Source organism: Aspergillus foveolatus (genome assembly GCF_047715535.1).
Source record: "Aspergillus foveolatus strain CBS 279.81 unplaced genomic scaffold BDW70scaffold_131, whole genome shotgun sequence".
NCBI lineage: Eukaryota > Fungi > Ascomycota > Eurotiomycetes > Eurotiales > Aspergillaceae > Aspergillus > Aspergillus foveolatus.
Window position 1 is genome coordinate 1 of NW_027396195.1, and position 19924 is coordinate 19924.

The 19924-nt window shown below is 48.6% G+C and overlaps 9 protein-coding genes and 1 non-coding gene across 10 annotated transcripts; 3 read left to right on the plus strand and 7 right to left on the minus strand.

Annotated features, from left to right (window-relative positions):
* BDW70DRAFT_21628 (uncharacterized protein) lies at positions 1-430 on the plus strand. The gene has a single exon (XM_073743517.1). The coding sequence runs from the start codon at positions 53-55 to the stop codon at positions 380-382; it is 330 nt and encodes a 109-aa protein (XP_073590995.1). The 5' UTR covers positions 1-52; the 3' UTR covers positions 383-430.
* A 683-nt stretch (positions 431-1113) lies between these two features.
* Positions 1114-1818, minus strand: BDW70DRAFT_164725 (uncharacterized protein; the record flags this gene model as incomplete). The annotated part of the gene is made up of 2 exons (XM_073741537.1): positions 1114-1689; positions 1744-1818. The coding sequence occupies 2 exons, from the start codon at positions 1816-1818 to the stop codon at positions 1114-1116; spliced, it is 651 nt and encodes a 216-aa protein (XP_073590996.1).
* Positions 1819-2139: 321 nt separating this feature from the next.
* Positions 2140-4035, plus strand: BDW70DRAFT_154387 (major facilitator superfamily domain-containing protein; the record flags this gene model as incomplete). The annotated part of the gene is made up of 11 exons (XM_073739839.1): positions 2140-2345; positions 2399-2451; positions 2503-2534; positions 2591-2776; positions 2842-2917; positions 2977-3027; positions 3097-3161; positions 3224-3352; positions 3391-3572; positions 3642-3705; positions 3775-4035. 11 exons carry the CDS (start codon positions 2140-2142, stop codon positions 4033-4035), a joined length of 1305 nt encoding a protein of 434 aa, XP_073590997.1.
* Positions 4036-4167: 132 nt separating this feature from the next.
* On the minus strand, positions 4168-5274 carry BDW70DRAFT_21633 (SDR family oxidoreductase). Its single transcript, XM_073743518.1, has 4 exons — positions 5102-5274; positions 4681-5055; positions 4436-4633; positions 4168-4392 (listed from the first exon to the last, which is right to left on the minus strand). The coding sequence occupies exons 1-4, from the start codon at positions 5234-5236 to the stop codon at positions 4309-4311; spliced, it is 792 nt and encodes a 263-aa protein (XP_073590998.1). The 5' UTR covers positions 5237-5274; the 3' UTR covers positions 4168-4308.
* Positions 5275-6553: 1279 nt separating this feature from the next.
* BDW70DRAFT_145247 (uncharacterized protein) lies at positions 6554-7114 on the minus strand. Its single transcript, XM_073738400.1, has 2 exons — positions 6933-7114; positions 6554-6867 (listed from the first exon to the last, which is right to left on the minus strand). The coding sequence occupies exons 1-2, from the start codon at positions 7076-7078 to the stop codon at positions 6846-6848; spliced, it is 168 nt and encodes a 55-aa protein (XP_073590999.1). The 5' UTR covers positions 7079-7114; the 3' UTR covers positions 6554-6845.
* Positions 7115-7563: 449 nt separating this feature from the next.
* BDW70DRAFT_t176 lies at positions 7564-7634 on the minus strand. Its single transcript has one exon. It is a non-coding gene; the product is annotated as a tRNA-Gly (tRNA).
* A 175-nt stretch (positions 7635-7809) lies between these two features.
* Positions 7810-9416, plus strand: BDW70DRAFT_21637 (dimethyladenosine transferase). Its single transcript, XM_073743519.1, has 2 exons — positions 7810-8254; positions 8319-9416. Exons 1-2 carry the CDS (start codon positions 7823-7825, stop codon positions 9096-9098), a joined length of 1212 nt encoding a protein of 403 aa, XP_073591000.1. The 5' UTR covers positions 7810-7822; the 3' UTR covers positions 9099-9416.
* A 1925-nt stretch (positions 9417-11341) lies between these two features.
* Positions 11342-12087, minus strand: BDW70DRAFT_166527 (GFA family protein; the record flags this gene model as incomplete). Its single annotated transcript, XM_073742007.1, has 4 exons — positions 11342-11402; positions 11455-11575; positions 11674-11835; positions 11923-12087. The coding sequence occupies 4 exons, from the start codon at positions 12085-12087 to the stop codon at positions 11371-11373; spliced, it is 480 nt and encodes a 159-aa protein (XP_073591001.1). The 3' UTR covers positions 11342-11370.
* A 4466-nt stretch (positions 12088-16553) lies between these two features.
* On the minus strand, positions 16554-17488 carry BDW70DRAFT_164730 (uncharacterized protein; the record flags this gene model as incomplete). Its single annotated transcript, XM_073741538.1, has 3 exons — positions 16554-16611; positions 16663-16916; positions 16973-17488. 3 exons carry the CDS (start codon positions 17486-17488, stop codon positions 16554-16556), a joined length of 828 nt encoding a protein of 275 aa, XP_073591002.1.
* Positions 17489-18536: 1048 nt separating this feature from the next.
* Positions 18537-19767, minus strand: BDW70DRAFT_145250 (uncharacterized protein). Its single transcript, XM_073738401.1, has 2 exons — positions 19004-19767; positions 18537-18935 (listed from the first exon to the last, which is right to left on the minus strand). The coding sequence occupies exons 1-2, from the start codon at positions 19742-19744 to the stop codon at positions 18672-18674; spliced, it is 1005 nt and encodes a 334-aa protein (XP_073591003.1). The 5' UTR covers positions 19745-19767; the 3' UTR covers positions 18537-18671.
* Between the last annotated feature and the right edge of the window lie 157 nt (positions 19768-19924).

A 19924-nucleotide genomic window follows, 5' to 3' on the forward strand; every position in this document is an offset into this window, starting at 1 on the left:
CTATCCTTTCTGGAAAGATAGGCAGCTAGTACTGCGACCTGAGTATGCGCCAATGGTACAATCTTATATAGGAGGACAGCAGGATGATGACACTGAAGACGCGGAGTCTGATTTCAATTCCTCTGAAAGTGAATCTGAGACGGATGAGGAGAGTGCCCCAATTGAAGCCCGTGTGGCAGAATGGAGAAAAATGATGCAGGGAGCCATGGATCTTTTTGAAGATCAGGTGGCAAAAGGAAATGATGCATTCTTGGAAAGATTTATAGACTCTACACAGTCAATTGGTGTCTTATTGGATGAAGTCAAGCACCGTCGCAATAAACGGAGTATGCCACGGACTTGGGGGAGATATAGGCATCCAGCAACGATGTACGCAAAATAAGTTGACTTAGTAGAATGAGCCGAGTTGGCGATTAATAATCAATTTATTCACGTGATAGCAAATTTAGTTAAGGCCATTAAGCGCACTTGTCGCTGGGCGCTCACCACCAAGTCGCGTATCTCCATTATCGCCAATGCTGACGTACTCCAGCATTCCCGGCGCTTCGGAGACGGGTAGCAGATGAATCGCGAATGTAAAAGAATTAAAGCTCTGAAAGTGTTGCAAAGCTGATCAAGAGAGGGCTAGGACCCACGATTGCAACAGGTCAAATTTATAGATCAAGCTTTGGCATATTTCTCTCTGCTAATTCTTCTTGAGGACCGGTATTTAATATACGGAAAAGTTTGGAAGTATGGTACAATTATCTGAGGGTAGCAAACCGCCTATAAGCTTGGAAGCCTCTAACCTTCTGAGCATGCTTGACATGCCTTGGACACTTATTAGGCATGATGGGTAAGTAATATCGAGTGACGCTCATCATTTGTTACTGGCAGGCTTTTCTATAACTTGGACAGCCGATGTCATTACTTGATCTTTGTTTCAGTCGCTTAAACTCTGCCTGTTACCTTCGCCATTACCTGACAAGAACCTTGCCAAGGTGCAGTGTATGGGAACAGGATATGGTCCTCACATTTGGAGCAGTCCCGCATGCTTTTTACCTCTATTACAAAGGACTTACACACATACAGAGTGAAGAAGGTATCATTGCAAAGACTCGCAGATAACGCTGGTCAAGTCGATCGGTCAAAATGGCACCTGCGACCTTCCTTCTTCCCCCGTGATTGATGCATTGCGTGCCAATTATGATCGATTAGGACGAAGCGTCCCTTCGGCTGGTGGTTATGCCTGCTAACGAGAGTTGCTCCGAGTGCCATTTGATACTGCTCACGTTGTTCGAGATCTAATTGTCCACCGCGCCGCTCACAAAGCTCTATACACCGGCAGGATCTCCGGATAATCTTTGATATGTCCGCCCATCTGATGGACATGAAGCGGACTAAGATGTCTTCAAACTCGCGTTGCCTCTCAGGCCCGATATCAGCAAAGCCCTGGTCGCGGAAGACCACAACGCCGCGCTCGGCTGCTAGCAGGGCAAGATCATCTTTTTGAGCGGAGGTGAGAGAGCTGAGCTGGATTCCGAGGAGCCCTGTTCCAACGTTTGATGATATTTCCACTGCTGTCACGTTGTCATTTAGAAGGTTTGCGTATTTCGCCGAGGCGCGGTGGCCGGGATCCGAATGCTGGAATTCTTGGAGGGGTGGTTGCAGGCCAGGGGTGTAGTAGGGAAGGTAGGCTGCATATTTGTACTGAAGGCGTTCATGGTTAGAGGTAGCTCTAAATTGAAATGGCTGAGAACTTACCTCTGTCTTGCTGTAATCAATGGACGTCTCTGCCGGACGTTGCAGGTTCTCACTCTCTATCGCTGCAGGCGCCATTTCGACCGCGTTGCCTTGAACTACGCTCAGCTCAACTTGATTTGAACTGTGAGCAAGAGCCTGGCCCTGCTTAACTGTCCGACATTATATATGCACACGAGAATTCGCGGGTTTTCCAGCGGAAGCAGCGCCCATGTCGGCGTGACGTGCTACGCCTCCAACTTTCCGCCATATCTTGGGCAGTCGAGCTGCAGACGCGGACGGAATGGCGTGAGGGACGACGATATTGCATCCAGAGTATAAAACTGCTGAGAGAGTGGACTGTCAAGGGCTCCCATTATCATGAGAGTTCCCGACGGCTGCGATCGGTCTATCGCCACCATGGACATCGAACAGCCTCACGATACCTACGAGGCCGTTGCTGCACGAGATAGAGGCTCTGATAGCTCTGATTCGCCCACTTTCAATGAGAGTCCTAGTCCCAAGAAGACATCGCTATTGCGGAAGTGCCTAGGGCTTGTCCGGGATACGGTTGAGGGAGAGCCTGAAGAGAGACGGCTTGTTCGGAAAGTCGATTGGTTCCTTTTGTGTGTCTCTCTCTAGATGTGCAGGATTAGTTTTGGGATCCTGACTGGTGCAGCTCGTATGTAATGCTAGGATACTTTATAAAGTATCTTGATCAGCAGAATTACTGTACGTCCTCGCCCAACCCTGCCCATAAAACAAGGACTAAGGCCATGACAGCGAATTCCTTCGTCAGCGGAATGCAAGAGGACGTAAGGAATACCACGCCCTACACTTACCGTTCATTCGATGAGGCTCACATGAGTAGCTCGAAATGTACGGAAATGAACGCAACCTCCTTGTGACATACTTCAACATCGGCATCATAATCAACACGGTTCCCTCACAGCTCATCCAGCTTCAATATGTGCGGCCCTCGGCCTGGATCCCCAGCTGCGAGCTCGCCTGGTCATTTCTCGTTATGGCTATGGCAGGGGCGAAAAATCCGCAAACAGTACCCCTTCCCAACCCTTACCATCTAGAATAAACTGTCTATGCTAATCAACCGGCCCCGGGCAGCTGTACGCTCTCCGCTTCTTCGTGGGCCTCCTGGAATCCTGTTCCTTCCCCGGGTACGCCGCGCTTTTGGGAGCTGGTACGGACGGACTCAACTAGCAAAGCGCGTTGCGCTCTTTGAACAGTCGAGTGCAATAGCCAGCATGTTCAGCGGGTATCTCCAGGCAGCACTGTACACCGGGATGAACGGTAAGTCGAGACTGAAGGGATGACAGTGGCTGTTCATCTTTGATGCGATCATCTCCATTCCCATTGCAGTGTGGGGATACTTCGCTATACCAGACCGTCCCAGTAGGACGAGGGCGTTTTGGCGGAGGAAAAAGGTGACTGCACCACATTCCCCTGGCCAGATGCGCTGGAATGGTGATTGACAACTGCTACTTAGGACCGGGAATATGCTGTCCAAAGACAAGCGAGCATGGGCCGCGCTCCGTCAGCCAGATTAACCTGGAAGAAACTGCTGAAGATATATACAGGATGGCAGCTGTGGGCGTTTATCTTTCCTTACCTGTGCGTCTCCTATCACTGATGTTTGCTCTATTCTCCGTCAAGCTAAGCATGACCAGGATTGTCGCCCAAGCCGGCCAAGGCAGCGGGTTCTTCAACCTGTGGCTCAAAGACCAAGGGTACAGTACCGCACAGATTAGCACCATTCCCACAGCCGGGAATTTCATCAGTGTCGTATCATCCTTGGTCTCTGGAACAATTGCCGGCCGCACCGGCAGACGCAAGGAGTGCTGCGCTATCGTCTGTGTCATTGTTTGAATCGCAAACATCATGCTCTCCATCTGGGATATTCCGAGACCCGCCCTGCTGTTTGCATTTTTCCTCGGCTTTGTTAGTGCGGCTGCGCAGCCGTTGATCATCGTAGGTCCACGTTTCCGCTTCCTCAAGCGATCAGAGCCGGTATATAGGCAATAGGCTAATGAGAACCAGGCATGGGGCCAGGAAGTTACCCAAAAGAACGCCGAGCTGCGGCAGATGCTCGTGGTGACTGGCAATATCTTCACCTATACTTTCATGGCGTGGGTTCCGCTCGTGGCCTTTCCTGCTTACGATGCGCCGCACTATAAGTACGGATACCATCTGCTGATTATGTTTGGGGGCTTGGCTATTGTGGGTGTTTATCTTTCCGGGTGGTTGGATGAGTGGGATAGGTGGGTTACTTGGCTGGGTAATATCAGAGCAGGTGGCTAACATTGCGGTAGGAAAAAACAGGCTGCGAGGATAGGCGATAGCCCTGACGAGCTGCGCCAGGAGGGAGAGGCAAAAGTAAGCTAGGAGATAGCTGCTGCTTGTTTGTTGGAAAGCTGCGGACACTTAAAGTCGGTCAATTGCGCTATAGATGCAAGCTAATCCAGCACCAGATCTACCAATGTATCTGTTTTGCCTCAAGCCAGAATCTTCGCTAGTCAGTATGCAATTAACGCAGGGCCAGAAAGGCAGTGACTGGGTTCTCGACGGGACAACCTAGGGAAGAGTGTATCCACCATCGATCACAATATCCGCGCCGGTCATGTAACTCGAGGCGTCTGACGCGCAAAAGACATACGCCTGTAATGTTAGCTTTAGCAGCTCAATCTCGTGGAATACATACCCCCTTCAGCTCATAAGCCTGTGCCATCCGCTGCGCTGGAATCATGCTGTGCCACTTCTCTCTCCATTCCTGCGGATGAGCATCGAGGATCTCTGTCTCGATGAAGCCCGGCGAGATGCAGTTGACGCGACAGAAGTCGACCCATTCTACGGACAGGCATCGGGCTAGTTGAACCACAGCCGCCTTGGATGCGTTGTACTGCTCTACATCAGTCGGAGTCCGTATAAACCAGGGAGCGAACGGACCGCAGCCTGCTTCTGAGGAACATTGACTAACGTCGCACTAACAGACGCAGTGAATATCACATTGCCTCGACCTTGCTCCTTGAAAATCTTCGCTGCAGCCTGGGCAGAGTAGAAGGCGCCATCGAGGTTGACGTCCATGATCTTCCGCCATTCCTCAACACTGTAATCCTCCGCTGGAATATTGGAGGTAATACCAGAGTTGACGACGATGATGTCCAGCTGTCCGAAGTCTTTCTTGATTTGCTGAACTGTTCCTTCGATCTCTGCTTGGTCGGTTACATTCGCTCTGTAGGCGCGGGCTGTGACGTTGTTTGCCGCTGCGATTTCTGCGGCAGTCTCAATCGCGGCGGGGGAAGAGTTGTAGATGATGGCCACCTAAGCTCATCAGCAAACTACACGTTGCAAAAAAAGAAAAGCGTACGTGGGCACCAGCCTCTGCCAGGCCACGAGAGACCTCAAGGCCTATACCGCGAGCCCCTCCAGTAACGGCGGCGACTTTGCCGGTCAGGTCAAAGGCCTTGGTGACATGCTGATTCGGGGGTTGGGAGAGGACCATGTTGCCAGTAGGATTCCAATAATGTTATTATGCTGAAGAGACTCGTAGAGTATCTGTGATAAAGAAAAAAGATGTGATAAGAGAGCGTCAAGCGTGGGGGTTGTTGCAGCAACCCCGCAGCCACCCCGCATTCTCCCTGTTCGCCCAACTCGCTACGGGCATCTGAGGTCCGACTCTATTTTAAACCGTGCCAATTCGCACATCCTCGTCGAGTACGATCTTATACACATATCTACTTAAGGAAAAGGTCAGCGTCGGTTTGCCGGGCCGGAGAGCGAACTGCCTGTCCCCCCTAATAGACGTATCTAGTCAGTCCTCCTGATTGACCCCATATCCACGGTTGCAGAGAATTCTATAGCTTTTTCAGGCAGTCGCAAGCTTCTATTATTCTTGCCTTGATGTTCATGCTCGGTGTAGCCATTCACAGATTGTCCCATTGCATAATACTATGCAGTGCTGTGTTTAGCCAGCTACATGGCCAGAAGATGGCGACATTACAACATCTTACTCCTTCCCATCATAATAGTGTCATGCCAGACACGTCACGTCTGAAAAGACAAGCAATCATTCAATAAGCATGAGAGGCTGCTGTCTCCATCAGCCTGGCAATATTGGCCCGTCCCCCATCAGCCCCTTACCATGAGCCCTTGCTGCCAGCAAGGCCAGGTAATACTGGCCAGCCGTTTAGCCAAGATCAGACTCAGCTCATCAGCATGAACTCATAATGCGTCTCGTAAAGGCGTACAATTTCTGTGAAGGCCATAGTTTTCCATTAGTAAAATCACCATGTTAGTCCACTGTTCAAGGCCGTCAACGATTCAAGGAATGGTATGGGATCGCAATGTGAACTTGCTGCCAATGTCTGGTAGATATCACTGCATGGTTTTCTAATTGTATAATACTGCACAGACCAGTGTTATGCCACCTGCATAGTCACAATAGGAGTTATTTCAAAGGATAGCATCCTGAATTGGTCTCTTTCTTCATACTTTCATTCATCCGGCTGAGTTTTCTATTCTTCACTCTTCCAGCCCCTTTTTGAACCAAACATCCTCCTTGTCCCTGCTGCTCGTATATATATCTGCCGAGTAAGATTCTCTGGAGATTGCTTCTGGAAAGCATGAACTTATCAAAAATGACCTTCCCGAGCATGTTATTTCCGTCCAGCATTTCAAGCAATATTGTTATATGGGATGTCTCGGCCAAGATAGTCCTGTAAAGCATTCTCCTGATGAAGATACTGTCAAGTACGTTCCTCGGCTCTTGACGGCCATTGTGCAGCATCACACCACCTTGAAGGAGTTTCGCTTCATGGGGCAGGGCTTTACCACACGTGCGCGGGCTGTTGCGCCGCAACTGGACTTCTCTTTCTATCTTCAACTCTTGCCGTCCATTCTCTTCGCCGCCTGCCACTGGTCTTGAGGTCTTGACTCTGTTTTGCCTCTCTGAACTATGCGTCGCCTCGGCATTTTTCACTGATTCAGCTCGCAAAGCTAACCTGTTCCCGTGCTAGAGAAGAGTCATTCTTTGGCTTATCGTCAAGTCACGGCTAAGCCTGAAATCAAGTACAAGGAGATTGAATAGGCATTTGCGTCGAAATGGCGTTGCTTTAACTTTCGGCATGCCACACGGTAGATTCTCCCTTATTCTGAATCGATGAATACAGGTGGCATCACAGTAACGTCCTTTCTTCTAGTCAAGACTCATAAAGCCGACCATGTGAATGAGAGCTATCGCCGAGAGGGGCGACCATACACGCTTCATGGGGGCCTGGTTGATGACATCGACGGGCGCCAAAGAAGTCTTGTAGCGAGGGTCATTGCGAGGGAAATTCCGTACCATGTCACCACCCGGCGAATCACAGTTTCCTGGACAGAGCAGCTAAGTAGTTTCTGTATGATTATTGACAAACTGGCTCTGTAGATTCTCTTGCTTGGCCCGCTAAGGGACTGGTTTATACTTATATCTTATAATTAAGGCTAGGAGTCGTGCGCTGATTATAAATTGCGGTTGTTAGAAGCGCTCAAATCATGGTAAAATCATCTACAAACAATCTTCTACACTGCCGTGTGTTTGCTAGAAAAACAAAAGAGTTACAATACTGCTTCCTTTCAAGGTACGCGGTCGGTAATATATTTTTTTGGTGCCGATATGACAGGGTAGTGAGCAAAAAGTAACAAAAGCTTCATGGTTTGTCTATGAGCTAGGCACAACATACTGACATTCAATCTAGTACAGTTAGAGTGAAAAATAAGCACTACATATTCCATACTCATTACAGAGGGACTTAGCTTGTTGGAAGTATAGACGAAAAAAAATTATTTCAATGCATCATCCGTGAATCGAACACGGGCCTCATCGATGGCAACGATGAATTCTACCACTAGACCAATGATGCTTCCTATTATACTTTATCATTATTTTTGGCTATATGTAAGAAAAAATAACTTACTTCCCACGGGAATTTACCTGCTTATCACCACGTGCTCGCTCCACCGCTGCAGCTGATAAGCAAAAAAGATCGCAAAATTGTTGGCGTCCGCCTCAGCTCCGCAGTCTACCCACCACTTCCTCATCCAAGACACCATGGGTAAAGCCGACAGAAAGAAGAGCGCCCGAGCTTCTGCTTTACCGTACCAAAAGCCATCAAAAGGCGATGGCCGTAGCGCCGCAGCAAAAGCCGGCTCCGCGATCTTCAAATTCAACACCGACCTCGGTCAGCACATCCTGAAAAATGGAGCGATTGCCGACAACATCGTCGACAAGGCCAATGTCCAGCCCAGCCAGACGGTCCTTGAAGTCGGTCCTGGTCCTGGTATCTTGACGACTCGCATCTTGGAGAAGGCGAAGAAAGTCGTCGCGGTCGAGTTCGATCCGCGCATGGCTGCAGAATTAACGAAACGCGTGCAGGCGACGCCGATGGAGAAGAAGCTGCAGATTGTCCTGGGTGACTTTATCAAGACGGATTTGTCCAAGTTGCCGCCGTTTCAGGTCTGCATTAGTAACACGCCTTATCAGGTACGTCTTACTATTTACCCTCCTGTATCGTGGCACGGCAGGGCTAACAGATTCGGACCGACAGATCTCTTCCCCCCTCATTTTCAAACTCCTCTCTATGCCGAACCCACCAAAAATGTGCGTGCTCATGGTTCAACGCGAATTTGCCCTGCGCCTGCTCGCCCGCCCTGGCGACGCCCTCTACTCCCGGCTCTCCGTCAATGTGCAATTCTTCTCAAAGGTGTCGCACATCATGAAAGTCGGCCGGAATAACTTCCGCCCTCCGCCGCAAGTCGAGTCTAGCGTCGTTCGCATCGAGCCGAAACCTGGAAAGCCAGAGATCAGCTGGGACGAATGGGACGGGATGCTGCGGATCTGCTTTGTGCGCAAGAACAAGACGCTCCGCGCTGGGTTTATGGCGACCAAGATCCGCCAGATGATTGAGCGCAATTGGATCACTTGGGCGGCTATGCATCCCGAGAAGGTCTCGCAAGCGGATGTGGATCTCCTTACAGGGAAGACGCCGTTTCCGGAGGGAAAGTTCGCCAGTAGCAAGGACGACGGGGATGTGGATATGGATGTTGATGATGCGGGTCCCGTGGTCGATGAGGATGATGTTGGTGATATTTTCATGGACGGCGTAGAGGGTGGTGAAAAGGGTGCGGCAGTTGCGCAGAGCGGACCGGTTATCACAGTTGCCGGGCAGCAGGTTCCTAGGACGTCGGTGACACGGTTGATTCAATTCAAGATCGAGCGGATTCTGGATACCGCGGGCCTAGCGAATCATCGTGCAAACAAGTGCGATGAGAATGACTTTCTCCGACTGCTGCATGCTTGCAATACTGAGGGTATCCATTTCTCATGAGAAGACTGCGAGTCAACACTCTTGCTACAGTCTATTCTTTCGTCTCTTACATCTCTCTTCGACTCCTCCGTCGCCGATGTTAGAAGTCAATGTTTCGAAACAATCTCCCGCCGACGCGTCCGCTGTTCTTCAGCTTCAGCGTGGTCGGAAGTCTCAGTCGGCTCTTTTGAGCGGTGCTGGACGCTGCTCTTCCTCGCGCCGTGCTGCAGCTCCATCAACACCATTTCGACCCTTTGCCCCGTTTCACGGCCTCCGTTTAGAGAGCCATAACGACCAAAAGTTCGATTAGTTTATACCACCAGCGTTGCTAGATTTGAGAGTTAATTATACGAAGTCAAGAGGATTTTCTGCTCCATAGTACCCTCACTGAAACACCTGTAGCCGTAGTCCTAACCGCTTCCAGCTTTAGCCACATGCTTATTCCCCCCACCAGCTGCCTGTTAACAGCTCAAAAGCCCCTGTCTTACTATCGATCATCAAAGTAGTTGGAGGCATTGAAGCTTTTCAATTATTTGTCTATTGTTCAGAATGAAGATGGCAATGCTTTGACTCTTCTTCACCCTGCAACAGTGCCCTTTGTGCTATCCCCGTGCTGGGCATGCTACAATGCTGTGAACTGTGATGGAAAAGCCCTCTCCTCTACTATAAAGCAGCACAAATATTTCTGTACTGAATCACAAAGTATTGAGCCAGGACGAGCTGCAAGAGTTAGTGCCATCTTTTGTTTGATTGCTTTCATGACCTATGCCGATATATGGATATCCCGCTGGCAGCCAACCAACCGCCACACTCTGCCCTATATTATATCCCAATTCAAGACATTTGGGTTTTGTGCCCCTCTTGAGACAGTAAACAAAATCAAATAAACAACCGGCCATCAAACTGACATGTAGGTTGTAGTCTGTCAAACAAAGACGTTTTTGAGCTATAAAAACCACCATACCTTCACGGAGAAGCCCTCCCATCATCAACTTCATCAGATCCGTCTGTTTTGCTTCATCCTATCCATTTATCCTACTCGCTATCTCTTTCAGTCGTCCTCGTCACGGATACTGCATTTTCTCCACGTAGTCCGTCTTCGCATCCGGACCAGTTTCATCATGGCTGACTTCTGCATCGCTATGGTCTTCTTGGCCCTCATTTCTGGGTCCCCATACTGGGAGTGTGCGAGTCTGACAAGTTTGCGTTTTATAGGGGTCCGGTCCAGTTTCTTCGGTCGATGAGGTGAGCCTCGACCCCTTTAATCACACTGAGCAAACCTCACTGAAGCCAGGAAAACTAAATAATTAAAGGAGAAAAAAGAAAGGCTAGGTATTTGGAGTATAGTTTCTCTCCTGGCTGGATTCTCAAAGCCCCCTACCTGTCTAATATGTGGTCAGGCTGAGATGCGCACATGTTGCTTGGAACTCGCTACTCTCCCTTTTCTTTTCTTTTCTTTTCTCTTTTTCTTTTCTTTTCTTTCTCGGGTGTGAAGTTTGTTTATTTTTTTTGCTTGATGTTCAATTGTTTCTGAGATAGTCTCATGTGGTTGCTGCTGGTTGTCAATTTGATATTGTTTTTTATTTTTATGGATCGTTTGGTTGTATGTCAAATTGGATATACATTCGCAATATGCAAAGTGGCATATAATTTCTTTCTTGGAACATATGTTCCATCTTTATCGACATTAAAAGAAGGCCCTACGGCCCGTATGACCCTTACGGTCAGCATAGAGCTGCCTTCCCGCTTGTTCTGTAGGCATAGATCATCCCTGACTCGCTCAGTCCCTATGGGCAAGTGCGCCTCGCTCAGAGTGATGCTGTGGTTCAATGTACGAGATATATATTGGTTTCGCATTGATCAATTATAATCTTGGTGTCGTCAGGCTTCTCAATATTCAGGTTCAAGGTGCTTCAAGCTGACGCGAGCCCATCGAAACGAATCAGGTTCTGGCTCTAGATAGAAGTTGGAGAGTCATTAGCGGCTTGAATTACCCAATAAGAACGGGTTATGCATCCACTTAGGAATCTGCAGCGATCTGGCGTAGAATCTGACTTTGGGTTACTACTACTGTACCCTACCTGAGCGTTAGAGGAAGTGCAGTGGATACAACCAGACTGGATGTGACAGAGAGCATGCGGCCCAGCAATCCTCATGATATCCTCTCGAAACAGACCGCATTTTTGAGACCTCATTCTGCCACTAAATTCATGCTGATCTGATGTCACTATTACACACTAAACGATCGCCCAATCCTTTGGCACATTTTCGTCATGCTAACTGGACCTTAAACTCATTCCTTAATCTTCTGCTTATGAAATAAATCTAATGTCCAGTGAGTACCGTAACGCCTTTCTTGAAACGGAGAACAACTTACTAGGTATCTCTGGCATCCAACTCACCCGAGCCTGGCAGAAGAACTCCCCCTTGGGCGGCAATGCCTCTGAGTCATCCAAGGAGCCGACGACCACATACCGAAATTGCTCTTTCACATGATCCTGTTGCGAAAATGAGCATACAATCAAGGTAGACATGTCACCCCTTCTCATTAAGCAACGGCAAATGTAGGTGGGAAGGAAGCGGAATGGATACATACCCCATATTCACAGATAAAACTGCCACAAGTATCACAAAACTCCCGATGAACAACAACACCCGTCCTGCAATCTGCTGCATGCTTCTTTGTTTCACCTTTGGTGAGTTGGAGAGCATGCTTGGGGACTTTGGCTGTTAGGCCGTAGTTTGTGCCGAATGCTTTCTACGTGCTCCGAGTAGATAAGTTAACGTCACATCCAGCGATCTGCGCGTGGCTGAGTATGTTAAAAATGGATGAAAAGATACACACCTTGCAGTTCTTACAGTGACATAATGAAGTCCGCGCATCATCGGCCGAATTAAGGGTAAGATTGTATTCGATCTTGTGGCAGGTGCTGGAGCCGGTGTAGGTGGGCATCTTCAGATTGTTGGCGAGGACACTAAAGAGCCTGCGTCTGGACACGGGATCCGGCATGTGTATTGAGGACCTTGTGGGTTTATAAATGGAGGGAGAATTCTCAAACATACTCCTGGGACAAGATGAGGTTGTCCTTGAGGAATACTATGGCACCGCACGTGTGACGTCATTTATGTGACTTATTTTATGCTCAACAATGCGGTCCCAGATAAAATCAAAGAGAACAGCCGATCTTGCATAAAGGGTAACGCTAAATTTGGATCGATTGCTGCGGCATATACATACATACCCTGTCTTGATTCCCCACACCGACGGGGTGGTACTCCACGGCCCCCGACTTTTCTAAAATTGGCAAAATGCTTGCACGCCAGCAGGCTCAACCTCAGAATATAGCCTGGAAACCATACCTCGCACGGCCGCGGGCTTTAGAAGTAGTAGATCATGGACTTTCGTGCTGAACGCCACATTTGGAGACAAGTTGATGGCTGAGATTGGAAATACTGTTAGGCTGTTGTGATGGATGACCTTGAGTAGTAAGGAGCGTTATCCATACAGTCAGGGAAACGTAAGCCTAGACCAATTATTACATGGCAATGAGAAAAGCAGGATCAAGCTTTCGTTACTTTTGCTACAGGACTTGTACACTGCATGGGATTGACTCTGCTGTGCTACAACATTGACAACAGCATTGTAGCTTGCCCTAAATCCGCCAGCATATGCTCTATTGCCCGCTCAACGTAACTAGATTTTTATGTAGTGCCGTAGCATGGTCTTGCAGGTGATCCTAGCGTTGGACTTCGTGATTGATCTAGATAATCAGTAGGTAGAAAGCACACTGCCAAGCTAGTATTGTTGCAGACAGCAATACCCCTTCTTAACTTTCGTTGCTGCAATATAACAGCCAGTATGAGGGCCCATTTATCAAGGGCAGTTGTCGTGATGCATGACTATATCTCTATGCTGTCAATGCTAATGCAATGCAAAGTGAAACTATATCGTCGCTAACAGTAGAAGTCAGGAATCCGACATCAAGAAAAGCTGGAGTATGCGACGATTCGGCTCATATAGCGGGAGGTAGCTGCCCTTGTGTAACTCAGAAAATTTGGATACAGTGCGGTACCTATCGCAAGATAAGGACTACTTAATTTGGCAGGGATATACAATCAATGATACTTTAAAAAAAAAAAGGCATCAAGACGCAATGATATACATACAGTATCAGTCCAATTATGGAGAGAGAATATATCAGATCTAAACAGTTCAGGACTTCAAGACACTATATTAGCACATATATTTTGTGCTAAGACTCGAATGGCAGCAAGGATGAAAAGAAAAAAAAACATACAACAGTAGGGATTCGCATGTGGTCACCCACCATACTACTAACCTACCGGCGTGTGGCTTAAGTACGGCTGAGCGGACGGGAAGCCCTGTTCTCCACACCCTGTGGTCGTATGTACCAGTTCTTTCTCATATAATTTTATATATAGCAAATTGTACCACCAGCGGTCGTAGTCGGTGACGCACCTAGTTTCTGGCTGCGCTTCCGTCGATGCCTGAAGACGAGGCAAATGAGGAACGTATCACTCAGTGGCCCCTGCCACTGAATATCCTGCCGAAACGATTCACCTTTCTCGAATTTGCGTCTGTGAGCCTCAAAGTTAATGATGACTACCCTTCCGTGAACAAGGAAGCTGCAGCCTGAACTTTGGAGTCGATCCAGGAGCGCACGCTGATAGCGCTGCTCCAATCGACATAGTATTTGCGCTCGAAATGCAAACCCGGCGTCATCTGGCAGCGGCGGTTTTGTTGGAGAGTTAACACAGATATAGAAAAGTGATGCGAGCAATGCCTCTGCCGTGCTTCACAGCTGTAGCTGAGCGTCTAGACCATGAAAAAAAGCGTCTGGTTTCATCATCCATTCCACCCACTGCACGGGTATTTCCATAAAGGGCAGAGTGTCTGTCAGCTTAATATTCAATCGATGATGGCAGCGTCGGCCATCTTCGTCGAGGGTCGCGTAATATTCTTGCCACAGACGCTCGGCGTCGAGCTTGCTTTCGAACGAGTTAATGCATCGTTTCAGCCAGCCGTGCACAACGTACTGAAATACTGTATTCTTCTCAGCGATGCGTCCTTTCGGCGGACCCTGTTCTAATGCTCAGCACAATATCCACCTTGGTCCTCCGGTCCACAGAGACGGCGCTTCCTTTACAGCTAGTCCCACTGGATTATTTTGGTTCATTCCCCCGTCCTGGAACGCATGGCCATTACTTGCTCTGTACACTGGGAATAGGAAAGGTGCAGCAGATGTGCATCGTGCTCTGTAGCAAAGAGGCCGGTAACAGTTAGTACTCTAAGATGCACTAAAAGATGAAAAGAAGGAAAACAAGGAAGAGTGCAAGAAGAGGAACATACGCTTCCCAGACCTCCATCTCCTCATTTATATCGTCTTCTCTGTATATCGACACAGTTTTGTCATTTTGTGGAGTCAGTGCGGGGCGTCAAAGACATCGACGGTCAACTTGTCTTCATTGTGTATATTCCGATTATAGTTGGTCATAAGAGTTATATGATTGTCAATCACATTGACTGCCGTCACGCCAACTTTCAGATCTCTCATAGTAGTTTCAGAGCCAGGGTTGTCGCTTGCGCTCTTACAGGGCCCACCAAAGAGGAACCGGTACTTAGTATCAGTAGGACTAAACGTATTTTGCAATGCTTTCTCGATAGCAGATGCGCCATAGTAGCTACCCCACCTCATGCTGAGGAGATACCCAAGGACAGGTAGTCTGGTGAAAGGGAGTGGTGTGAAAGAATCCTTAGACAGCTTCTTGAAAGTCTCTACACACCTTTGAGCCGACCACAGATTCGCGCCCAATGCGAGGGAGATGATACCTCCTGGAACGAGATTAGCTTCTTCATACTTCAGTTCAGTTGGGACAATGCCGGTGGGAGAATATTACCAACGCCAAAAGAAAAAGCTGACCTGAGCTCGTTCCAACAATGACGTTAAAAAAGTGGAATAATGGTAGATCAAGGCCGATTTGTTCTCCCAGGATCTGCAGAAGCCGCGCAGAGATCACTCCGCGTACACCTCCACCATCAATGGCCAGGACGTGAACATTCGCTTTATCGGGCTTGAGTTGGATATGGGCAAAGGGTTGTTGAGTCTGATTTCCTTCGCTACCAGCGGGCAGAAATCAAGGGTGTAGACTGAATCTTGAGGTAATTTGTGGCCAAATATCTTGACACAGGAGCAGCATATTGTATGCCGACATTCTACGCTGAAGTCAGGCGGTTCGATCAGACAGTAAAAGCATATTGTGTTCGAGAATGTTTGCTTCCAGAACTCCCGTTCTTTTTTGAGCACTTTTAGATGCTGTTCGATGATAGACTTGTCTTTTCCCGGGCTCGGCTCCCTGAGCAATGATAGCCATTTCTTGGAATCATTTATATTCTCCATAAAACCAACAGACGCTTGCTCTTTGTAGGTCCTTTCATACTCTCCAGAGGTGATAAGCTCTCCATGATGGTCCAGGTGGCCTCTAGTGTGGCCTTCCCGAGTGTTTCGGCACCGTCGTTGATTTCTCGTGAACCAACAGCGGGCAGAGGTATGGAATTCTTCATGCGCCGACTAAAATGCTGAGAAAATGTTGTCCCTTCTAATAGCCCCGTGATCGAGGATCCTGTGTACAATGTGGTCAGCTTCCAAGTACAGAGCACTACCTCCGGCAAGGTAGATCAGGAAACGGTTTCGTACCGGACATTCTCTCACATAAGACCATGATTACCCGGTAAGATACAAAGAGATCATGGCAACGTTCATCGAGTTCTTTTTGGTTTGACTCTGTTTCTTCCAATTTTTGTAATCAGATAAGTGGCGTTGCTAACAATGGATTTGGACAGCGGCCTGTTGATCCTGGCAATCTGGAAGAAGTCAAACGGTTCATCGAATTTAGTGAAGAAATGCTCTATTCCGATACTGAGGGAAGATTCTACCCACCGTGAGTTCAGCTGATTGAATGTATTCAGCCTCTCAAGTCCGACCTCTTTGCTCAAACCCAAGATTTTCTGACGAAGCCGCTGCACTTGACGGTAGAATCCTGCAGACTGTTGAATACTTCCGCGGTGAGGCATATAAACGACCGAAATGGATTTAAAATACCGGAGGAACAAACCCATGACTGAGTGTATCTGGTCGTCAACATCAAGGATGCGATTCCATTGGTTCGCGATGTCCTGTAGTTCGCCACTTAGACTGGTGCAATTCTTCAGATTCTCAACCACTATCTGCGTTGCCGACATTCCATCTTCCCATACCTTCCGCTCCTTCTCACCCAGCGTAACATTGTTAAGCATCAGAATGACGCGGAAGCGTAATATGATTTAAAGATGCATTATGTGCCTTGTCAGCCCACATAATCATCTGCGATACCAGTGATTCCGCGACGCGATGGTTCTGTTGAATCACATAGCATAGTACTTCACCGAAAGCATACAATATCTGCGGATATGTATGCTCAACGCAATACTTTCGGCTGATCTCGTGCTTCGGTTCTTTCCATGGGGATTATCTTTCTAGATTTTTTGTCAGCAAGAGGCTTCCGAACGTGAGGACTTGGCGGGTACCTAGCAATGCCAGCGATGCTCTCAATAGAGGATGCGAATGGGGTTTGGTTGCCTCCCAAAAGGCCCTCGCTGTCGGCGAAGAGGATATGTCGAGCGGTGTCAATTGTAGCCGTTTCAAGGTACAGGCGTACGTCAGAACTCGTTGGTCTTGTGGAAAAAGCTTTGATGCCCGGAATTGGAGTCAGAATGCGAGTCCAACCAACGGTATCGGCCACGCGTTTGCTAGCAGAGTTCCCATAACTGATGATTGCTTTCTTTAGCAAACGTAAGCAGGTACTCTGGTGTACTTCTACTAATGGGGTGAACTTACAATCAGAGTAGACTTTCCAACCCCGGTATTCCCGATAAAGGATACTAAGCTGGGGAACTGTGTCTCTCGATCTTGAAACGCTGATGATAGAATAATATCTCCGTAGAGACCACTATTGATGCGACAGCTGCCGTTGACGAGATCAGTACCGAACCAAAACGATGGCAGGTTATTTTCATGTTGCTCCAAGTGTGCTTGCCCATCATCTTCGTGCCACCTCTTATACTCTTCCTCCATCTCCGCCTGCTCAAGAAACGGGATGCGTTCATGTTTTGCTGCTTCCCCCGACTTTAACTTGAATTTCAACTTCGATTTTCGCTTTGCTTCTGATGGCGACTTATGAGGGTCCCAATTCTCCCAGTCTGTCTCACACAAAAAGATGGGAGGATCGCAGGTGCTGCATCTGAAAAGTCTGGTCGTGTCGCTCTCACCACATTTTTCGCACGTATGTTGTTCAGGTTCCGAATATTCAGATGCATTATCAGAGTCCCTGAAATTGAAATAAGTATACCTCATCGATGCAGGGAAATGGCAGGATCTTACATGATTCCAAAATGTAACGGACGTAGGTAGTATTGTTTTCAACTAACTGTCCTGTATAAACGAGTTCCAAATTGACTGGCCGTATCTCGGGTCAGGAGCCAGAAAACGGAGAGGGCAAGGTTGCGAGACGACAATCGGGAGGACGAGGTGAACATGGTATTTATCCCGCCATTCGAAGCGCGCGCGAAAGCCTACCATCCGGGTCTCCCCTCAGTCTCGCTCATACTATATTAGTTGGTTGGTTTTGATTGAAGTTTCTATCATGAACGCGCCGCCCTCAGCCCTCACTACACTTGCCAAAAATAACAGTTTAGGCGTAATGCTAACATACTAAACTCAAAAACTTTCTCTCGTTACCTACCCATAAAGCATTTAGGTAAATTTACTCACCGTTTCGAGCCAGCTTGGCTGAAATCAGTGGCAGGCAGCTGTTAACTTCCCACCCACCAAACCGCGCGGTGGTGGGTGGAAGCGCCCTGTTCGCTTTTCCTGGGTATCGTGAGGCGCTCTCTTTGCTCACAGCGAGCGCCAACCGTGACATAGTCGGTTTCCCCCCCCTTTGCAAGGTTCACTCGTCGCCTTGACGCTCCGTCATGGGTCTCAAGTCTGACTTTATATTTTTAAGGCAGCCTGAGATGGCGCCTTGTAGCCGCCTTCATGACAGCTTGACTGGAGAGTGATGGATTTATGTCACGTCTCATATCAATGCAAGGGCATGTATACCTTACATATTATATTCAGATGGGTGTCTTCAATCGGCATTTAGATACCATGTTGCCGCAAAGCTAAGCTGTCGTATGAAATTGGAATCGAACAAGCATACTTTGCCATAGCTATCATCTTGCTCAGAGTGCAATGTTGTACGCTCGACCATCTGAGCTTGGAACATAACTACCCATTACCTCTTCTTTCAATTTTTGCTATTTCATTCATAGACGTGCGGCTTGAATTACCAGTTCTGCTAGTGTTGAAATACTCACTGAGCCTGAGCTTCCCTAAGGAATTCTATATCAACCAAGACGCAGATGGCACAACTGCCCATGTGTATTCGCTTTCCGATAGTAAGAGCTCTGTATGGTACCATTATTCAGCTTAGATCCGTCGCGTAAGCAAACATTTTAAAGAAAGTAGGATAGCCAAACAAACAAAAAGTAAGCTAAGGCTTCCTGGAAGCATCCTCCGGCTTCTTCCCAATGACCAGGTGAAAGTTAGTATACAGTCGCAGATCCTTGAGCTTGTCGTTCGCAATTTCCTCCCTAACCTCGCTAATCAGCGCCTTTGTGTCTTCGAGCGACCAGCCCAGGGTCTTGGTGAACAATCGCAGCGTGTAACCCTCCAGCCCGTGTCTCATATGCGACTTGTACGAGCTTGAAATAAACGGGGTCCAGGGTTCTCCTTCCATCCAGTCGCCGAATGGGATCTATTCATGTTAGTTGTTTTCAGTGCTTGGACAGGATGAAGGGAGCAGCGAAGACAGTAGGTACACACCTTGTATATCTGTTCCTGGACTTCCTTAAACCCCCCGTCCTCCATAAGCGCCTTGTGCTTCGCCGCCATATTAATCGGCTTCCCAAACTTCTCCGCAGCCTCCGCCATCAGCTTCTCCCACTTCCTCAGCGCAACCAGCTTCTCCTCCTTCTCTGCACTCGGCGTCTCCAGGAGAAACTGCACATTATTGTCGCGCACCTCAAACCACCCGCCAGGAAGGAGATGTCTGTACGCATTCCGATAAAGGCCCTTGTAATCAGCAATCATCCCGCCGAGCGCAAACCCGCGGATGTAGTGGAACGCCTGGCGCGCCGTAAACGGCCACTCGCCCTCGAGCTCATGGTGCACGGTGATATCCGCCGGATATAACCATGCGCAGTCCGGGTCGATCACGGCGATGCGCACCCCGGTGAACGCGTCCTCGGCCTTGCTCATCCACGACATGCCCCGCGCGCCGCAGTCCAGAAGCTTGTAACCCTTCCGCGGGGTGACGGGCGCGCGGATGAGGTGTGTGGGCTCAAGGAGGAAGGTCCAGACAGTGTTGAGCGCGCTGTAGGCGCGTGTTGCCAGGTCATCGTTGGGCCAGGGGAACTCAGACTGGTGGCCGCGATAGCGCCGGCCGTTTTCCCAAGTGTGGTCGTGATATTCAGCTGGTGAGTTGGCGGAGGGTTTTGATTTGGGCAGCCGCTTGAATGTTTGGCCCTTGAATATATTTGGGGCGGCTTGTTGGCGCTTCGGCATGTTTGCGGGGCGGACGATTGATGGAACAAGAGATTCTTGAGCGGGAGTGAGGTGACAAGGGCCCAGCGCTCCTTCTAAGCCTGCTGTGGCTCGAGCCAAGACCCTTTGCCAAGAATTCCCCAGCCCCTCTTGATGTAAGGGAATTTGCATGTTCTATGGGTGTACTAAGATAAATAATGC